Consider the following 17507-nt stretch of genomic DNA (forward strand, 5'->3'; position numbering starts at 1 on the left):
GCAATGGACTGGAGGAGGTCTGTGCCCCACCAAGATTCCTGCTTCAATATTTAGTGCAGCAGAGCCAGGAGCTGAGGACTTGGAAAGTGACTGGGAAACCAGGACACCACTCTCATTGGTGTGTGACGTCTGCCTCTAGAGACTGGGTTAGGTTTCTTTCGGCTGCTGAGTGGAAAAATAAAATGTGGAGTGAGGCACCTTACAAGGGAATATTATTGGTCCATGAAAAGCATATACGAAAGCATTATCCTAAATGAAAGCAGTCACACACCGACACATACACACATGGACAACTCCATGCTGTTTGATTCTCTGTGTGTGAAATGGTCTGTATAGAAAGAAAGTGCACTAGCGATTTGTCCAGGTCCAGAGAGGGAGGAGGCAGGGACTTGGGGTGATGACTAAAGAACAGTTTCTTTTGGAGGAGGTGAAAATGTCCTAAGATTGATTTTAGTGATGGTTGTACACTTTTGCAAATACCCTACAACCCACTAAATTTTACATTTTAAGTGGTTGAATTGGTGGTATGTGAATTACATCTCAATAAAGCTGTCACAAAAAGAGGAAAAACAACCCCAATGTACTCATCATTTTCTGGATCATATTTCATTTATTTGCCTACAGTTTAGAGACCCTAATTTCCAATTTTGATTTCTTTTAATTGCCAAAATTTTCATGTATACTTAAAAACAAATCTTAGGCATAATTCTCCAACTTTGCTGAGAAGGTTGAGGGAAGCTATAAAATCCTAGTGCCCAGGTGTCACATATCAATTAAATCTGAGCATCTGAAGGCGGGAGCAGGGTCCAAGCAGCCCCAATCAATGTGCAATCAATGTGCTAGAAAGTTTGTGCCACACTTCTCAGATAATTTAATCATGTAAATTTGGGGAAAATATTGTAGTAGAATGCAATTTGCTAATCAAAAAACAAAACGAAGTTTTCGCGGAAAAAACATTTATCTTTCTAAATCAAATAAGATTAAATTGAACTACATTCGAGATAAAGGTTTCTAATATCCGTCATTAAAATTTTAAGCAAACTTAAAATTTAACTATTGAGCATTTAGATCGACAAATCGTGATATAAACCTCCGGGTCGGCAACACCTCCTCGAGACACAAAGACGGGGGACGGCGGGCTCACCAGCGGGCACAAGCAGGGGCCTCGCCGGCCACGGGAGGCGCCCAGGCCCCAGGACTCGCGCCCTTTCCCCTGCGGCCGGGAAGGAGCCTCTCCAGGAAGCTGGTCGGGCGGCGCGGGCCGGGGCGATGGCTCGGGTGACTCCTGGGGTCATCCGCTTCCCTGCCCGCGCAGAGGCGGAGTCCGACCAGCGGCGAGGGGACATGGGCCCGCGAGCGCGGCGCGCGCTGCCCGCTGCTGCTGCTGCTGCTGGTGCGCATCGGGGTCCCGCAGGGGCGAGCGCCGCGTGAGTGCGGGGGCTGCGGCCACAGCGCGGGAGGGAGGGACGGCCGAGGGCCTCTCGGCTCCTGGGAGCTTGTGACCTCGAGAGCCTGCCCTGTCCGCAGCCCTGTCCCCGCTCTCCCGCCCAGACCCCGGGAGGGGACGCCCGCCCCGAAGTGCAGGCGGGGTCCCTCGGCCGGCGCGTCCCGCTCCGGGCCCCGCGTCTCTGCCCGGGTGGCGTCTGGAGCCCCGCTCCCTCCCGACCGTGGCGCTTCGGAGTAAACCTCGTAGCTCCCTCCTGGGCCGACCGCGGCCTGCGGGTCCGCGGCTCGCGCTCACTGTCCTAAGGCCGGCGGCTCCCGTTTCGTGCGGTCATCTCAGAACAGGAAGCTCTCACCTCTCGACCTCGGCGCCCGCCCGGTGTTTCCGCGCCAGGGCGCAGCGCAGATTGGTGGTCGCCCGCGGAGGGACCCTGCGGGGCGCGGCCGGGGGATTCCTCCGCGCCAGGCCGCCTCTGGCGGACGGTGTCTGCCCCCGCCCCGGGCGGCTCCTGAGAATCCGTCTCCGGGCCTCCCCGGCTCCCGCGCTGGTTCTCGGTCGGAAATACAGGGCACTTTGTAACGATCGAGCCCAATCCGGTGGAACGCATCGCTTTCAGCTCGGCTTTGCTGATTCGTTATATGTGGCATGATTAACAGGACTTTTTCTAAAGGATGCCAAAGTAGTGAACAATATTTTAGCAATGGAGTCAGTTTGAAACCACATTTAGTTCTGTGGTTTTGACTGCCATTATGCCTTTGGAAATAGGAACTATTAATAGGTTCCTGTTAAACTGGCCTCAGGTTAAATAGCTCTTAGGTTACAAAGAATGCAAGCAATTTGGTTTTCTGATGTTAAATTCGATACTTACACCCCTACTCTTAGCTCCTAGTGACTACCTAGTTACCTAACTGGGCACTCAGCGCAGCAGGTTACCTACCTTATCACACGTTGGACCGCTTACAGGTAACTTTTTTCAGTGGTACACCAGAAAGCCTATGTCTCCACTTTATACCTTTGATTCCTCAACAGCGCTCCGCATTATTGGTTGAATAATAGAATTTGAAGTTGAACAGAAATATTCATTGTTCAGAAGCATAGAAAGAATCCCAACCCTGTGTTGTGCTGTTTTAGACCCAAGGGGAGAGCAAGAAACAAAGTTGTTTTCTGTTTTTGTTTTTGTTTTCCCTTGGTTCTGGGGATGGAATGGGGACCTTGCGCTACTGCTGAGCTACACCCCCAACCCTGGAACTCAGTCTTTATTTTCCACTGGGTGGGGCTTGGGGATGGTAATAAACAAATGAGCAGAAAAATACACGACATTGGGCAGCTGCTGGGTCTGTGAAGATGCGAAGCAGGGAGGTCAGGCCAGCCTCTCTGTCGCTCTGACATTTGAACCCAGACCTGAAAACAATAAGGGTGACACTGATGGAGACTGATGAGGAGCAGAGTTTCCCAGGAAACCAAGTGGGCCTGGAAAGCTGGTTGAAGCAGGTTTTCTCAACGCTACTCAACATTGTGTTGTTAGTGGAGGGAACTGTTATGGGCGCAGTAGAACATGTTGCTATTTTCTATTCAGAACATGCCACTAGGAGCAACCCCCAAATCCCTGCTGTGACCACCAAAAGTCTCCATATATTACCAAGTGTCCCCGAGAGACAAAATCTCCTCATAGAACCACTGGGAAGAAGGAAGAGCAAGGAGTACAGGGCCACACAGGTCTTGGTCTCAGGACCACAGGCAAGGTTGCGCGCCCCTGCTAGACTGGGGTGTGAACTCCAGCTGACGACATGACCCGGGGCACGTTTTTGAAGGTCACTTTGGCTGCTGTGTGGAAAGCAGGAGACCATCCAGGAAGCCATATGCTGCTGGAGGCCAGAAATGATGGAATGTATTTTGAAGGAAGTCGTTGAAGGATCTATGCATGCCATGGAAGAGCCAATTCAACAGAGACCCTGTTCTTTACTTATTTTACTTTATGTTAATTTAATTGGCGTGAGGAGTGCTGAGGTTGTTTCTGAGAGGGTGAAGGCAGAGGAAAGCAGTTTTGGGGGGGAAATCAAGAGCCTGATTTTGGACACAAGTTTGAGACTCCAATCAGGCATCTATGTAGTAAAAAGCCCCACTAAAGTGAGTTCCTGGGGTCTCCATTCTAGTAAGCTCTGAGCAATTACCCTAAGCTTAACCACCAGGGCTGCAGACGCCTTAGGAGTTGCAGAGACTCTTGGCTCTGGGAAATGGCCCAGGTGTGGGAGTGGGGTGAAGGTTGGCAGCCTTGTGCAAAAGAGGGAGCCAGCTGCACCCGGGAGAGCAGCCTGGGCTGCCTGACTGAGGGGAGGTGGGCATTCTCTCTCCCTAGGGTCAGGACCAGATGCAGCTGGTGGCATGTGACGCCTCTGCCTCCCTCCCATTCCTCCCTGCCGCCCACCTGAGGGCCTGTTGCTTTGTCTCCAGGGTCCCACTCTCTGCACTACCTCTTCATGGGCGCTTCAGAGATGGACCTCGGGCTGCCTTTGTTTGAGGCTTTGGGCTATGTGGACGACCAGTTGTTTGTGTTCTACAATCATGAGAGTCGCCGCGCTGAAGCCAGAGCCCCTTGGGTCCAGGGCAGGACCTCGAGTCAGCTGTGGCTGCAGCTGAGTCAGGGCCTAAAAGGCTGGGACCACATGTTCACGGTGGACTTCTGGACCATCATGGACAACCACAACCATAGCAAGGGTACGTGGAAGGGGCAGAGTCCTTACCATCTCAGGAATGCATCTGATGGAAGAAACTAGAAGGCAAGGGAGAGGAAGGGGGTTTTCATACTGAGATGACTGGGTCCTTGGGAATGGTTAGGACAGGAATCTTCTCCTTTGGTTTCGGTAACAAGACTGGGGGTTTTTCCAGAGTCCCACACCCTGCAGGTGATCCTGGGCTGTGAGGTGCAAGCAGACAACAGCACCAGGGGGTTCTGGAAATATGGGTACGATGGGCAGGACCACCTCGAATTCTGTCTGGACACACTGGATTGGAGAGCAGCAGAGCCCAGGGCCTGGGCCACCAAGCTGGAGTGGGAAGTGCACCAGATTCGGGCTAAGCAGAACAAGGCCTACCTTGAGAGGGACTGCCCCCAGCAGCTGCGGCAGCTCTTGGAACTGGGGAGAGGCATTCTGGACCAGCAAGGTATGCTGGAAACACCCACCTACCCCACACTCTAGAGATGGAAGGAGGGCACAGAAGGCAGGGGATTTCAGAGGTGTCAAGGCTATGAATCTCTCAAAGTTCCGGAAAGTGCTTTCCTAATCCTAGGGTCTCCACCTTATAATTGAGGTAGGTGATGCTGCCATGAGTCAATGGTTTTAGCTATTTTTCTTATGTACATGGCTAAAGAGGAAGTATCTGTGGTTGCATGGATTCCAGGGCAAGAAAATACCAAGTGGATGGCCTATCAGAGCAGCGGGGTCTTCTGGAGGTTAAAGTTATTTTCGTAAAACATGTCAAGTACAACAACCTGCCTATCTTATAAGACCCTTTCTTACAAGAATGCATGCAGGGTCAACCCAGATGAATGGGTAGTCTGTATTCAGTGATTTTTGATCCACATAAAGGATCCGTCTGTCAGAACCGAGGACCTGGGTAACAGGTGTACGTATGTACATAGTAGATGGGAGATCAGGCTGATATACATCTAACTGTTCTCCAAATGTCACTGCCTCAGAGCTAAACCCTGGAAACCATTTCAGAGCAAAGGGTGTCCCTGCTGCACTGTTCTGCCTGAGGGGTGTGTACCTCCACCCTTGGAGGGAAGTGAAAGCTCCAGTCTTGCTGGCAGGATGGAAGTTCCCTCTCCTCATCCTTCCTCTTTCTGTCAAGTGCCTCCATGGTTGAAGGTGACTCGTCGCGTGGCCTCTGCAGTGACCATTCTGCAGTGTCAGGCTCTGAACTTCTACCCCCAGAACATCACCATGCAGTGGCTGAAGGACAGCCAGCCACTGGATGCTAAGGAGGCTGAGCCTAAGGATGTGCTGCCCAACGGGGATGGCACCTACCAGGGCTGGGTGGCTGTGGCCGTGCCCCCTGGGGCAGAGCAGAGGTACACCTGCCAGGTGGAGCACCCGGGCCTGGGTCAGCCCCTCACAGCCACCTGGGGTAAGGTGCCAGCCGGGGACACCTGCTGTGGGGAAGGGCTGGTCCCTGTGGCATGGAGGGACGGGTCTGCTCTGGTCAAGGTGCCCATTGCCAGCTTGAACGTGCCTCTACTCTTTCAGTGCCCTCTGCACCCAGTGCCCTGCTGGTTGGGGTCATCAGTGGAACCACGGCTTGTGTCCTCATCTTCTTTATTGGAATTTTGCTCCGAATCTTGATGAAGAAGTATGCTTCACGTGAGTAGGGAGAGGAGGAAGTGTCCTCAGGGCCTCCAACCCCAGGACACCATAGCCCTGCAGGAACAGGGCGGGGGAAGCCCCATCCTTGGGAACCCTTTCCCCCTCTTACTTCTTTGGAGGCACCGACACCTCCAAATTCTCTGGAAGCAGGAAGGGAATTGATGAAGTTCTTGATTCAACACACCTCCTTTGAGCACCTACTGTTTTACAAGTGCTGTTTAAGTAATGGCTGGGGCTTTGAGGCTAAGAAAGTCATTGTGGCTCTTGTCACCTCCCAAGTCCTGCAGGGAGTGAAATTGATCATAAGTACAGTCGAGGACAACCCCTGAGGCCCCAGCAGGTATGCTGCAAATGCTTCAGGGTGTCAGAGGACAGATGGTGTCACCTAGGGTTAAGAATGGCCCTGGACCTGAGGAAGGGGGATCTTTAGATGAGGCTGAGGATCAGAGGGGTCTGCACAGCTGAGCAACCATGAAAGGGGACCCTGTGAGGCCTGGGGGAGGTGACTTCTATACCTCGCCCCTGGCTTTGCATTCCTGTCTGTTACCAGTTCCACCCTCCGAACTTCCATGGTGTGGGGAAATGACGGGCAGGCAGAAGTCAGCTCATGCAGGGTTCTGGGCCCTGTGCAGTCATGACCATTGGGGGGTCAGTGAAGGGACACGGCAAGGAGGACCATGCTTTCCCTATGATGAATGGATCGATGGAGGCGACAAGGGGGAAGGAGACCAGTCAGAGGGCCAATAAACAATTCCAGACCGGAGGTGACAGTGCCTGGACCCAGTACCCTGGGCACAAGTGGCCAGGGATGAGATGGGTGGATGAGGAAGGCGAGGGACAGGGAAGAGGCAGAGCGCTGCCTGGGTCTGTGCTGCCTGTCCCTTGGGGCTCTTGTCTTCACAGGCGGGGCCGCGAGGGACTACGTCTTAGCGGACTGTGAGTGAGGCTCAGCCTGCAGACCTCTTGCAGGGAGGAGACACCCTGGGCAGACCTCTTGCAGGGAGGAGACACCCTGGACTCAAAGCCGGGGCACCCTCGCGGACTTCTCAGGGCTTCAGGAAGAGTTGGACCTGCCCAACAGAAAGTGCCTGAAGAACTCTCTGCTCCTCGCTTTCCCTGTTCAATTCCCCAGGAGTTTTCTCCACATGTCTCTGAGTTTCTGCAAGACTGCCACCCTGGGCTGTGACCTGTCCCCGAGAGCTGAGTCCCATAAATCTCAGGCTGCACGTGGGGGCTCCCTTCATCTCCTCTGGCCTCAGACCCCACACACCTGTCATCTCGCCTCCTATATGTGGAACAGGGCTCCTTACAGTTTGGGGACTCATGGTTCATTTTAACGCCTGAGAAAAGCCTGGCCTTTTCCCCGGGAACGTGTACATTTGTAGTCTTGTCAGAATTTTGCACTCAGCTCTTTGCATCCAGGACCCACGCAGCTTTCCTCTGAATCCTCTTTATTATCCAGGATCTGTCACCACACCCTGGTTTCGTTTCATCAAAGGGTGATCTAGGACACTGTGCAGCCGTGAAGGCTGTGCACTGCACCACCAAGGAGGCGCCTCTCCTGGAAAAGGATGGCGGTCTGTGTGCAGGTGATACTTTTCAGCAGGTGGGAGGGACATACATGGGAGGCGATTGAGGACAGCTACCTTTTTCTAATTTGCACAAAGATGTCCTATAGGTTTTCAAAGATAAAGGACAGCTGCATTTGTGATGCTTGTCTAATATGCTGAATCTAAAGTGCCTTCTCTCCTGGTCTTAGTAAAGAGAATCGTGAAAAGGTTGATTATAGTATTGATCATGAGGCTGACACTTATTTTTCAAAAGTGCTGGGTGTCCATCTACCCACATGCATTATTGCATGCAATTCTCATAATAACTCTATGGCATAGGTACTGTTATTCCCCCCATCCTGCCTTTTATATGAAGAAAGTGAAGTATGGAGCATCTTGCAGTTTGCCAGGGATGGAGATGCCTTTCAGACTCAGTCTGTTTGGCTGTTTGATCCATCACCCTCCACTACATTCAGGTGGTTGAGATGAGCAGAGAACACAGAGAAGAAGAGGCTTCTCTCTTGTTTCATTGCATTTCTTCTTAGTGAGCTTGACCCAAATGGAGGGAAACGCCATCTAACCATCTCCTGACCCTCAGCTGTCAGGTCTCCTTTCCAAATTCCAAAGTGCCTGAAAGGTGGTCACTCACTCCTCTGGTGTTCCCTCTGCCTTCTCTTTAGCCCCCACAGGAGGAATGTGATTGGTGCAGTCAGCTGGTGGCTGTGCTGGGCTTTGTAGTGTCTGCCCTCAGCCATTGACTCAGACTCGGAATTCCAATGTCATTTCCCTCGACAAACTGCAACAGTATTTCCTACTGCAAGCTGGTAGAACGGAAGCTACCGGGCAACTTGCAGGATACACAGGCATCCACCGGGGACTGCTGGGATTCTAGTTCTCATCCCCATTTATGCACATCCTAAAAGCTAACCTCACCAGGCCACTTGGGAATTTCTGGGAAAGTGATTCATCTGACCATGTTCAAGAGTTATGTACCTACATGTCCATATATCTTCATCCGGATGCCATGGGCTTACTTTTGGCACTGTATACATTCGGCCGCAATGTATACATTTGGCTACTTGTGGTATGGCACTGTGGGAAGACAAGTGCCTCAGAAAACCAAACAACTCAAAAGTTTGTTGGTAGACATTGAATTGGAGTAGAAATCTCAACTTTTTAAAAAAAAATCTTTATTTTTTTTTTCTGGTTATGTAAGTTATATATAGAAGAAAGTAAAATTGGACTCATTGTAGAGAACTTGAAAATAAAATTAAAGCTATAATTTCATAAACCACTGAAAAACTCTATTAACAACTCAATTATTACCTTTTGCTATTGCTGCCCTAAAGTATATGAATTAACAAACATATTTTAATAAGCTTACGATTGTGTTATGTATGACATGATTTTACTAAATGTTCTTGTCCATCTTATGCATATAATTAACAGTTCATGTAGGAGACATTTACAATGCTTTTAATGTTTTTTACATTTTCTTGCATGGAATATTTTCATTAAACTGTGGCAGCTGAAATGATTGTTTTTATTCACTGTAGGGACATTATCATCTAATCATAAGATATTGGTTATTTTACCTTCAAACCCATCACAACTCCAAATGTCGTGCTAAACTCCAAGTAGAATGCCAGAGGGCATCTTTAATCATACCTCCTGAATGAATGTCACCGTTGATTCTGCAGCGGCTAGTTTTGTACTTGTTTTGTTTCACTCAGGCTGAAATTTCAAGAATTTCAAGAAATTTCAAGAATCTGCACAAGAATACATGAATTCATCATCAGCAATTGTGGCCTGTTAATTTTTCTACCATAGAAATGATAAATCTCCATTTTCTTTCAGTGTTTCTTAGGTCAATGTTTCTGACCTTTGTTTACCAACTTCTCAGGCTAACTACATTAGAAAAATTGAAGTCCTACATCTTACTTTTTTTTTTTTAATTTGTTGGTTTTAGATATACATGACAGTATAGAGGGCATTTTGACTTACTATATAGACATGGAGTACAGCCCATTCCAATTAGGATCCCATACTTGTGGTTGTACACAATATGGAGTTACACTTGTCAAGTATTCATTTACCAGCAAAGGAAGTTATTTCCAGGAGGGGAAGAATAGAAGACCTAGGTCTTAAATTCTTAAAATCTTTTCATCTCTGACCAAAACTCAGGGTGGGAGCCAGGAGAATGGCGCCACCTGGTGGCCATGGTAACAGTATTGCGGTGTCACGGGTCTCTGAAGGGCCCAGGAGGCTGAGGGTGGAGGGTTGAAAAAGGGCCTGTGCAAGAGATGCTGGCAGAGAAAAGAGCCTAGAAATTAGGGCAAATAAATAGTTAAACAGCTGTCACAGCAGCTGGAATCCCAGTGACTGTGAGCTGTGCCAGTCGGTGAGAGGCCTGGAGAACCACCAGGTCATCTGAGTCAAGTTCAGTGACTCAGTGGTGCCTGGCAGGTCTCAGTTCTCAAGATGTATTAACATGTTAATGGTGCTGAGAGTACTTTAGGTATTGTATAATACACACACTTAAAAGCAGACCTTTCTGTAAAATGCCAAACCTTATACGGTTGCTTATAAACTGCCATTCGTTTCTAACTACACTCTGGCTGAGTAATGATTGTCCTGCCAATTTGCATGGCTTTAAGCATGGAGATGTTCACCTGTGGGCAGGTATTGTCATTTCAACCCTGTAGACGTTGGGTCATAATTTGTACAATATTAAAGTATTTTGTGGGATAATTGTACTGTAGAGCCCGGCTGCTTCAGTATGTCCGGGCTGCATGGCATGCATGCTCACCATTCTGTACCTTAGCAGTTGTTTAAGTTGTGCAAGATCCATATGGTGTATCTGGAGTAGATTCTTCTCTAGTGTCTGTTTTTTGCCCAAATGTATTTTCATCCTCAGTAGAACCTCCTGTGGCATGGATGCCTTCTAAAACTATTTTTTATGCTAGTTCTTTTTACTTACTACATATCAGCCTTTGTTCCGAACATTTATTTAATTACTCCAAAGAACCCCTTGAGAAAGGACATATTGTTATTCTGTTACCCTTATTTTGATTTTAGGGAAACCAAGGCACAGGGAGGTTAGGTAACTTGCTGAAGCCTACAGAGGTAGCAAATGGTTGTGCTGGGATTTTGATCCAGTGATTCTGTCTCAGAGTCAGCTCACAACCACTACACAAACACTACCTTTGCATCCAGAAAACATGTGCAGCAATGTTACTGTCCTCTCAGGATAGGACCCCAACCATTCATCTGCTGCTGAGTACCAGCACCTCTGATGCTTTTGACCTGGAGGAATGAATTTGTTTTAATATTTCAAAACTTACTGTAGCCCTATAATTTTATCAGAAATATTTTGAAACATTTTTCAGGTGTATTTTTTTAATTTAAGAACTTTTTTCTGTAATATAAAAATTTCCACCTGTTGGATTCACATTTCCATTTATTCTCTGTGTCATTTCCATCTACTTTCTGTGTCATTCAAACCAATGATGAATACAAGAAATATTGAGATGGATAGTACTGAAGCCCCTGCAAATCGATTTTACCTACCAGATTTGTGGGTAAACATTATTTCTGAAAAGTCGAATTATAGGTTTTGGTTCTAAGATTCTGAAAAGAATTGTGGAATCTTCAATGCACTCTTTAGAAGTTAAGCATCAATATTTGTATAGTCTCCTTGGGTAACTTTACTCTGTGGGTCAATGGAGTGTCCTAGGTCCATTCCTTAAGCTGAGTTGCTGCAGTTGACCTTGGTAAAACAGTCAGTAATCAACTTCAGCACTGCCCAAAGAGCTTGGCCACCTGCACAGGACCATCTTTTTAATGGACTTAACAATTGATGGTCTTTCTTTTGTCTAAATTTGAGCAAAAGCAAATGCAAAAGTCTATTTTTGGGCTTTATGTATATGTGATTAAGAACATATTCAAGAGAATTTTGAAAATTCAAGAGAATTTTGAAAATAAAATCTATTTGCAACCACGTTTATAAAAATTTTGAAACAATATTTAAGAGAGGATAAAGTTAGAAATTTGCTGTCCAAATAAATTTTTAAAAAAACAGTTCAAAAGCAAGTGTGGTGGTGCACGCCTATAAATTCCAACAGCTCTGAAGCCTGAGGCAAAAGGATTGAAAGCTCAAGCCAGCCTCAGCAAAATGGGGGCTAAGCAACCAGTGAGATCCTGTGTCTAAATAAAAATTCAAATAGGATTGAGGATGTTGCTCAGTTGGTCCAGTGCCTCTAAGCTTAACCCCGGTACCAGGAAAAAAAAGTAAAAAAACTATAGTTTAATCAAAGGCGGTTACTTTCTGGAATGCATGTCAGGACACAAAATTACATGTTGTAGCACTATCATTATTTTCATGAATTATAAAGCACATAGAGATGCAGAGTTGTATGAATGACCTGGGTCCTTGTACTTTTTCTCTGCAACATTTGACCTGCAGCCTTAGCTAAATCAGCTAAGCATGTGTGATGGGGAGTCAGGAATCTAAAACTTTTCAATCTGGGGACAGAAGATAACCACATAATGATATTATAAGTGTTAACAAACCATATAACCACGGTGGGTTCTCTGCCCTCCCTGCGTCTCCTCTCCCACTGCATCTCTTCTCCTTTCATGCTGAGCAGGTCTGAGGCTATCATACCTTCTATATCTCAAGTCATGGTCTCATGCTAAGAACCCACTAGGGTAATTATTAACTGGATTGGTGGTTGTGAGGTGGGCAGTGTGCCTGTTTACGTTTTAGACAAGAGTAATTCTCCTCCACCTGTAATTCCAGTGGTTCAGAGGGCCCAGCCAGGAGGAGTCATAAATTCAAAGCTAGCCTCAGCAATTTAATGAGGCCCTAAGCAACTTAGTAAGACCTCTCTTAAAATAAAAATTATCAAGGTCTGAAGATGTAGCTCAGTTGGTAAGCATCCCCTGGGTTCAATCCTCAGTACCAATTGTGTGTATGTGGTGTGTGTGGTGTGTGGTGTGTGTGTGCGCGCGAGACAGAGAGAGAGAGAGAAAATTTCCAATATCCACATCAGGAAGCTAAGTAGAAACTTGGTTTGAGAATCTCTTCAACCATATTCAGACCTATTTCTTTTTTATCCCCCACCTTTTTTTGTTTGTTTTGTTTTTCTTAGCTTGATTAGCCTTGTTTTAACATCAATAATCTTATCAAAGAACTACCAGGGAGGAATTTGTAGGCTGTATAATGACCTTAATCAAGTATTAGCCTAGTACTACAATTAATCCCCAACTCTACAAAATGTACGTTCCTTTGTCTCTAAAACCTGAGCAAGTTGAAAGTGGATGAATGCAGGCAGAAAGGGAAGCCTGTTTAGGATTGCAAGATCAGGCAGGTTCGGCAGGCCAGGGAGAGGGAAGAGGGACAACTGATCACCCACCCAGGCCTTAGCTCTGTTCCCGATTCAGACTTTTGGAAAAAAAAAAAAAAAAAGCCAACAAACTTTTGACCCAAGGTAGGAGGTAGGAAGTAGGGAGGGAAAAGTTTGCATTTTATGTCTTAATTTGCAGTATTTGTCTACCTTGTCGTCTTCCCAAGCACAGAAAGAGAAGGTAAGTGTAGAGTTTTGTCATGGCCAGCCTTAAACTTTGTCCAGCACAGACAATCAAAATGTACTGGTTTGCCTGGAAATATTAGCAGTAGTGGAGGTAAAGTCCATCGGCCTAAGAATCCGTTCTATTTTAGATGTCATTCTACTCCACGCCCAAGGAACCATTACCTAACGTAAAGTCAGCACGTGGAAATAAAAGAAACGTGGACTGGGAGTCCTCTCAGCGACACTGACCTAATAAGATCACTTCCAATTCACAGAAACGCAAAGAAAGACGGAATCTTGCGATACAAAACAGAAGTACCGGCTTTTCAGCCCAATGGAATCGGCCCCGCTCGTTCAGCCGCCCAACGAAAGCTAGTTTCACGGGCCAATCAGAACACTGCGGTCTTAATGGCGCATTCTCCTTGCTCCACCCCCCGTGACCTAATTTGGAAAACCCCACCTAACGTGTGTGGTTTTCAATCAGGTCCGCAGGAGTAGTATTTAAAAGGCTTGTCGGGCCCGTTTCGCTACCTGCTTGCAGCCATGTCTGGTCGCGGCAAGGGAGGCAAAGGCCTGGGCAAGGGCGGCGCCAAGCGCCACCGCAAGGTGCTGCGCGACAACATCCAGGGCATCACCAAGCCCGCCATCCGCCGCCTGGCCCGCCGCGGCGGCGTCAAGCGCATCTCCGGCCTCATCTACGAGGAGACGCGCGGGGTGCTCAAGGTCTTCCTGGAGAACGTGATCCGCGACGCCGTCACCTACACGGAGCACGCCAAGCGCAAGACGGTCACGGCCATGGACGTGGTCTACGCGCTCAAGCGCCAGGGCCGCACGCTCTACGGCTTCGGAGGCTGAGTTCCTGCTTCCTCGGTAGCTTACGTTTTCTATAAACAAAGGCCCTTTTCAGGGCCGCCCACGAGTTCGTATGAGAGCTGAGCTAGCTTTAGCATTGGTGTTTTCCGAGTTGTATCCCGAGACGTATTAGATGTGCTTCAGAGCATGTGTTTCAAAAGCCTAAAACGAACACAAATACCAGCAAAAACGGTGTTCTGCGGAAAACCTAACGCTTCGTGTCTTACACTGCGCAATCTAAGCTGTTTGGGCACTATCATTCAGCGATAAGGCTGGTTTGTGGAGGGTATGATTATGTATGCACTGTCCTGGCCAAAGTGAGGTTCTCTAATGTGCACCAAGGCTAGAAGAACGCTCAGTGGTTGTTAACTTTGCTTTTAACGACTTATGCAAAACGTTGGGAACCCGGTGTTGAGACCTGGGGCTGCTGGTTGAGGCGCCATTCTTCATTCCGTCTGGGCTCACTGTCCTGTCAGGCAAGTGAGGCACATTCTTGGACCATTCTCATAATTTCAACCTCTTAGGAACAGAGAGTCCATCATTTTCAAGCCAGGCAATGACGAATTGGTTAGCAACAAATGGAAATCTGTTAGGTCATGTTCCATTTACGGCACAATTTTTCCAAAAGGCCTAATCATACAAATGACAAGAGAGGACCTAGTGAGCCACGGAGAATATGCTGGAATGTCAAGTCACACAATGCATAGTTTTGCACCAGGCTTTGTTTAGTAACACCTGAATCCAAGGTCCCAAATAAATCAACATTAGTATAAATTTATGACAGTTATGTAAAAATGGTAAGTTACAAGTAAAGGAAAAATGAAAAATTTTAAAAAGGTACTTCAGCTTGCACCCTGTTATACAATTTTTTGTGACAGGAAAGTTGAATTCTAGCCCTAATAACTACAGTCACATAAAGATTTGAGGTAACATTTATGGTTACCTCGTTATCTCTGTGAACTGTTCTGCAGCCTCATAAATAAGATATTAAAATATTAAGATCACCTTCCTAGTAGACAAATAGTTTTAAAATACGTTATGAAACAAGTGGTTTGTTGATATAGCAATCTCGGCATAAACACTATTTTTACATCCTTGCATCAACTGTACTCTCAAAGTATTTTGTTTTTAACCATCACACACAGGAAATCCTAGACTTTAGCTAGAGGTTAATGGAAAAAAAGGTTAAATTTTTCCCTACCCCCAATCCTGCGGCACCATGATTCATATCTATTCAGTCTATGGACACCAGGAAAATCCTAACTGGAATGATACCATATAGAATAATAAACAAGACTGTAGCATAGAATAGTGAAAAAATACATAAAAGAAATTAAGCATGTTTCTGTGCTAACATATCACTCAGTTCTCCAATCCAATAATTCTAGAATAGCACACACATAACCAGCCCTTTTCTACCACAAACCCTACTATAGCCCAAATTTCAAGATGGTCAATACCCAAGACAAGAACATCTGTACTTCTGCAGATGTGATGCAGACCAACTTGGCTTCATCTCACTACTGCAACTCCCTTGGTTAGTACAGCAAAAGCATTAACTACTTTTACATTTTTCAGTGTCAAGCCATTTTAAAAATTTGGGTGGCTCTTAAAAGAGCCGTTGGGTTCTTAGAAAATCGGCTTATTTAAGCTCTTCACTTCTTTGAAGCCGCCTTCCTAGGGTTGGCCTTCTGCAGGGCCAACTTGGGCTTCCCAGCCTTGGGTTTCCCTGCTCTGGCCTTGGCAGGGCTCTTCCGCGGCTGAATGCCCTTGGCCCCTTTGGCCTTCTTCCCACTCCCTGGAGCTTTCTTAGGTGTAGTCCTGGGCTTCTTGCTTCCCTTACTGGTTTTGGCACCCTTAGGGGACCTTGAGTCCCTCGATAGGACCAGCTTTTTAGCCTTGGCAGAAGCCGGTTTTCTGACCTTGCCCTTGGTGGTTTCAGGGGCAGCCTTTCTGCTGAGCTTGAAAGAGCCAGAGGCACCAGTACCCCTAGTCTGCACCAAAACACCCTTGCCCACCAGACTCTTGAGAGCCAACTTGATGCGACTGTTATTCTTCTCCACATCATAGCCGGCAGCCGCCAGGGCCTTCTTGAGCGCAGCCAAGGACACACCTGCACGCTCCTGAGACTCGGAAAGAGCCTCCGTGATCAACTTGGACACTGAGGAACTCCTGGCCTTGTGACCTGCACCTGTCAGGCCGACTGCCTTCTTCCCCCGCTTTTTGGCAGGCGGCTTCTCCATTGTGCCTGGAACAGGATCAGTGGGAGCTGCAGGAGCTGTTTCGGACATAGCAGAACCAAGAAACAGGACCTATCAAGCAGCTACAAGTGTGAAATGTGGCGGGGCCTCAGGGCCTTATATAGGGCAGGGCGCGCTGTGATTGGTGCATCTCTCAGGCACCGCCCCCGCCCCTCGGAGGAGGAGCATTTGTGTTTGTTTTACCATGAAAAGTTGCATCCCACAAAACTGGAGAGTAGCAAATTGCCCAGGTTCCACCGCAGGATGGTTCCTAGAGACGCAGATTTCATATATCTTTTAACTTTTCAGTGACAAATGACCCTATGTGGCAAATGTCTTGGAGAAAGCCCTCGATTCTCCGTCAAATTCAAGAGAAAGAACCAAACTTCCTCTTTTCCTTCTTAATTCAAAAGAAATTTCTACTAGAAAATGTATTTCCTCTCTTCCCAATGGCCCTCCATATGTGTAGCTTCTAATTGGTGAAGAGAAGAAATTATTCATGCCCCAATTTTTATTGAAAATTATTTATATATGTGAAGGAAGTAACACAGATGTCTTAGCTGCATCACTGAAGAGTTAGAGAATGTAGAATTATCTAAAAACTGCAGGGTATGTCCTTATTTAGTCAAGGATCGTCAAATAAAACACAATTCACAGGTATGAGGGTGATCTGTGATTAAAACCACCTCCCAGCTCCTGGAACTTTATAGAAGACAGCAAGGAAGCAAGGGTCTCACAAAATCAGACCACCCTCATGAATAGTGTCCTCCACTGAGTTTTTTGTCCTTTGTTAATTCAATACTCCCCCTTCTGGTCGCAGATAAACACAGTCCTTGCTCCCAATTAACTATAAATGAAGAGACAGGGACCCTGGTCTGAAGGCCCAGTGGAAACTGCAGACCCAATCTCTAAGACTGGACAGGCAGGTGCGGTTGCAAATGTGTTGGGAAAGTGTCCCTGAAAGAAGGTCCAGCGGCAGCTCTGAGCTTCTCCCCGCATGCACCGGGACTCTTGGTTTATAAATACTTTTCTATACGGAGTTCTCAGCTTCATTTTTCTGAGCACGCTATGCTTTCACATCAGTTTGGTTTCTCTGACCCTCCATGATTCCTGAGCTTTTGTGCCACTGTCAGTGACTTATGGATCAGGATGTGGATCAGGCTGATCCTTATAGTTACAGGTTGACAGAAGGTATCATTCCATTGCTTTAAAAGCAACAAAGAATGGATGAATTTAGGAAATTCTTACATTGCATAACAAACCCAGTTAAGGAACCATATTCATATTTTATCTTAGCTGAAAATGTAACATAGAAACAAGTAGTCCACATACATGCACACACCGCATCTCCTGTGCTGTACCGGCTGTTAAAAAAAAAAAAAAAAAAGATTCAGGACTGGCGTTGTAGCTCAGTGGTAGACGCTTGCCTAGCATGTGTGAGGCACTGGGTTCGATTCTCAGCACCACATATAAATAAATGAATA

At 47.0% G+C, this 17507-nt stretch overlaps 4 protein-coding genes across 4 annotated transcripts in view; 2 read left to right on the forward strand and 2 right to left on the reverse strand.

Moving 5' to 3' along the window:
- LOC306666569 (histone H2B type 1-C/E/F/G/I) overlaps positions 1-17507 on the reverse strand; it is a 50634-nt gene that overhangs the window by 24697 nt on the left and 8430 nt on the right. The gene's annotated exons all lie outside the window — the stretch shown is intronic.
- LOC306665301 (hereditary hemochromatosis protein homolog) lies at positions 777-6796 on the forward strand. Its single transcript, XM_079146695.1, is given in 7 exon segments — positions 777-1370; positions 1372-1427; positions 3896-4159; positions 4331-4606; positions 5297-5572; positions 5692-5805; positions 6712-6796. Coding segments are annotated over 7 exon segments (1128 nt in total). The 5' UTR covers positions 777-1269; the 3' UTR covers positions 6753-6796.
- LOC306665228 (histone H4) lies at positions 13475-13852 on the forward strand (the record flags this gene model as incomplete). Its single annotated transcript, XM_079146561.1, has 1 exon — positions 13475-13852. The coding sequence occupies one exon, from the start codon at positions 13475-13477 to the stop codon at positions 13784-13786; it is 312 nt and encodes a 103-aa protein (XP_079002687.1). The 3' UTR covers positions 13787-13852.
- LOC306665516 (histone H1t-like) lies at positions 15007-17338 on the reverse strand. Its single transcript, XM_079147104.1, has one exon. It carries the CDS (start codon positions 16072-16074, stop codon positions 15439-15441), a length of 636 nt encoding a protein of 211 aa, XP_079003230.1. The 5' UTR covers positions 16075-17338; the 3' UTR covers positions 15007-15438.

This window comes from Sciurus vulgaris (assembly GCF_902686455.1).
Source record: "Sciurus vulgaris genome assembly, chromosome: 7".
Classification (NCBI taxonomy): Eukaryota; Metazoa; Chordata; class Mammalia; order Rodentia; family Sciuridae; genus Sciurus; species Sciurus vulgaris.

Excerpts from the sequence above, each read along its gene's own strand:
- LOC306665516 (XM_079147104.1), bottom strand. The coding sequence starts at position 16,074 with ATGTCCGAAACAGCTCCTGCAGCTCCCACTGATCCTGTTCCAGGCACA.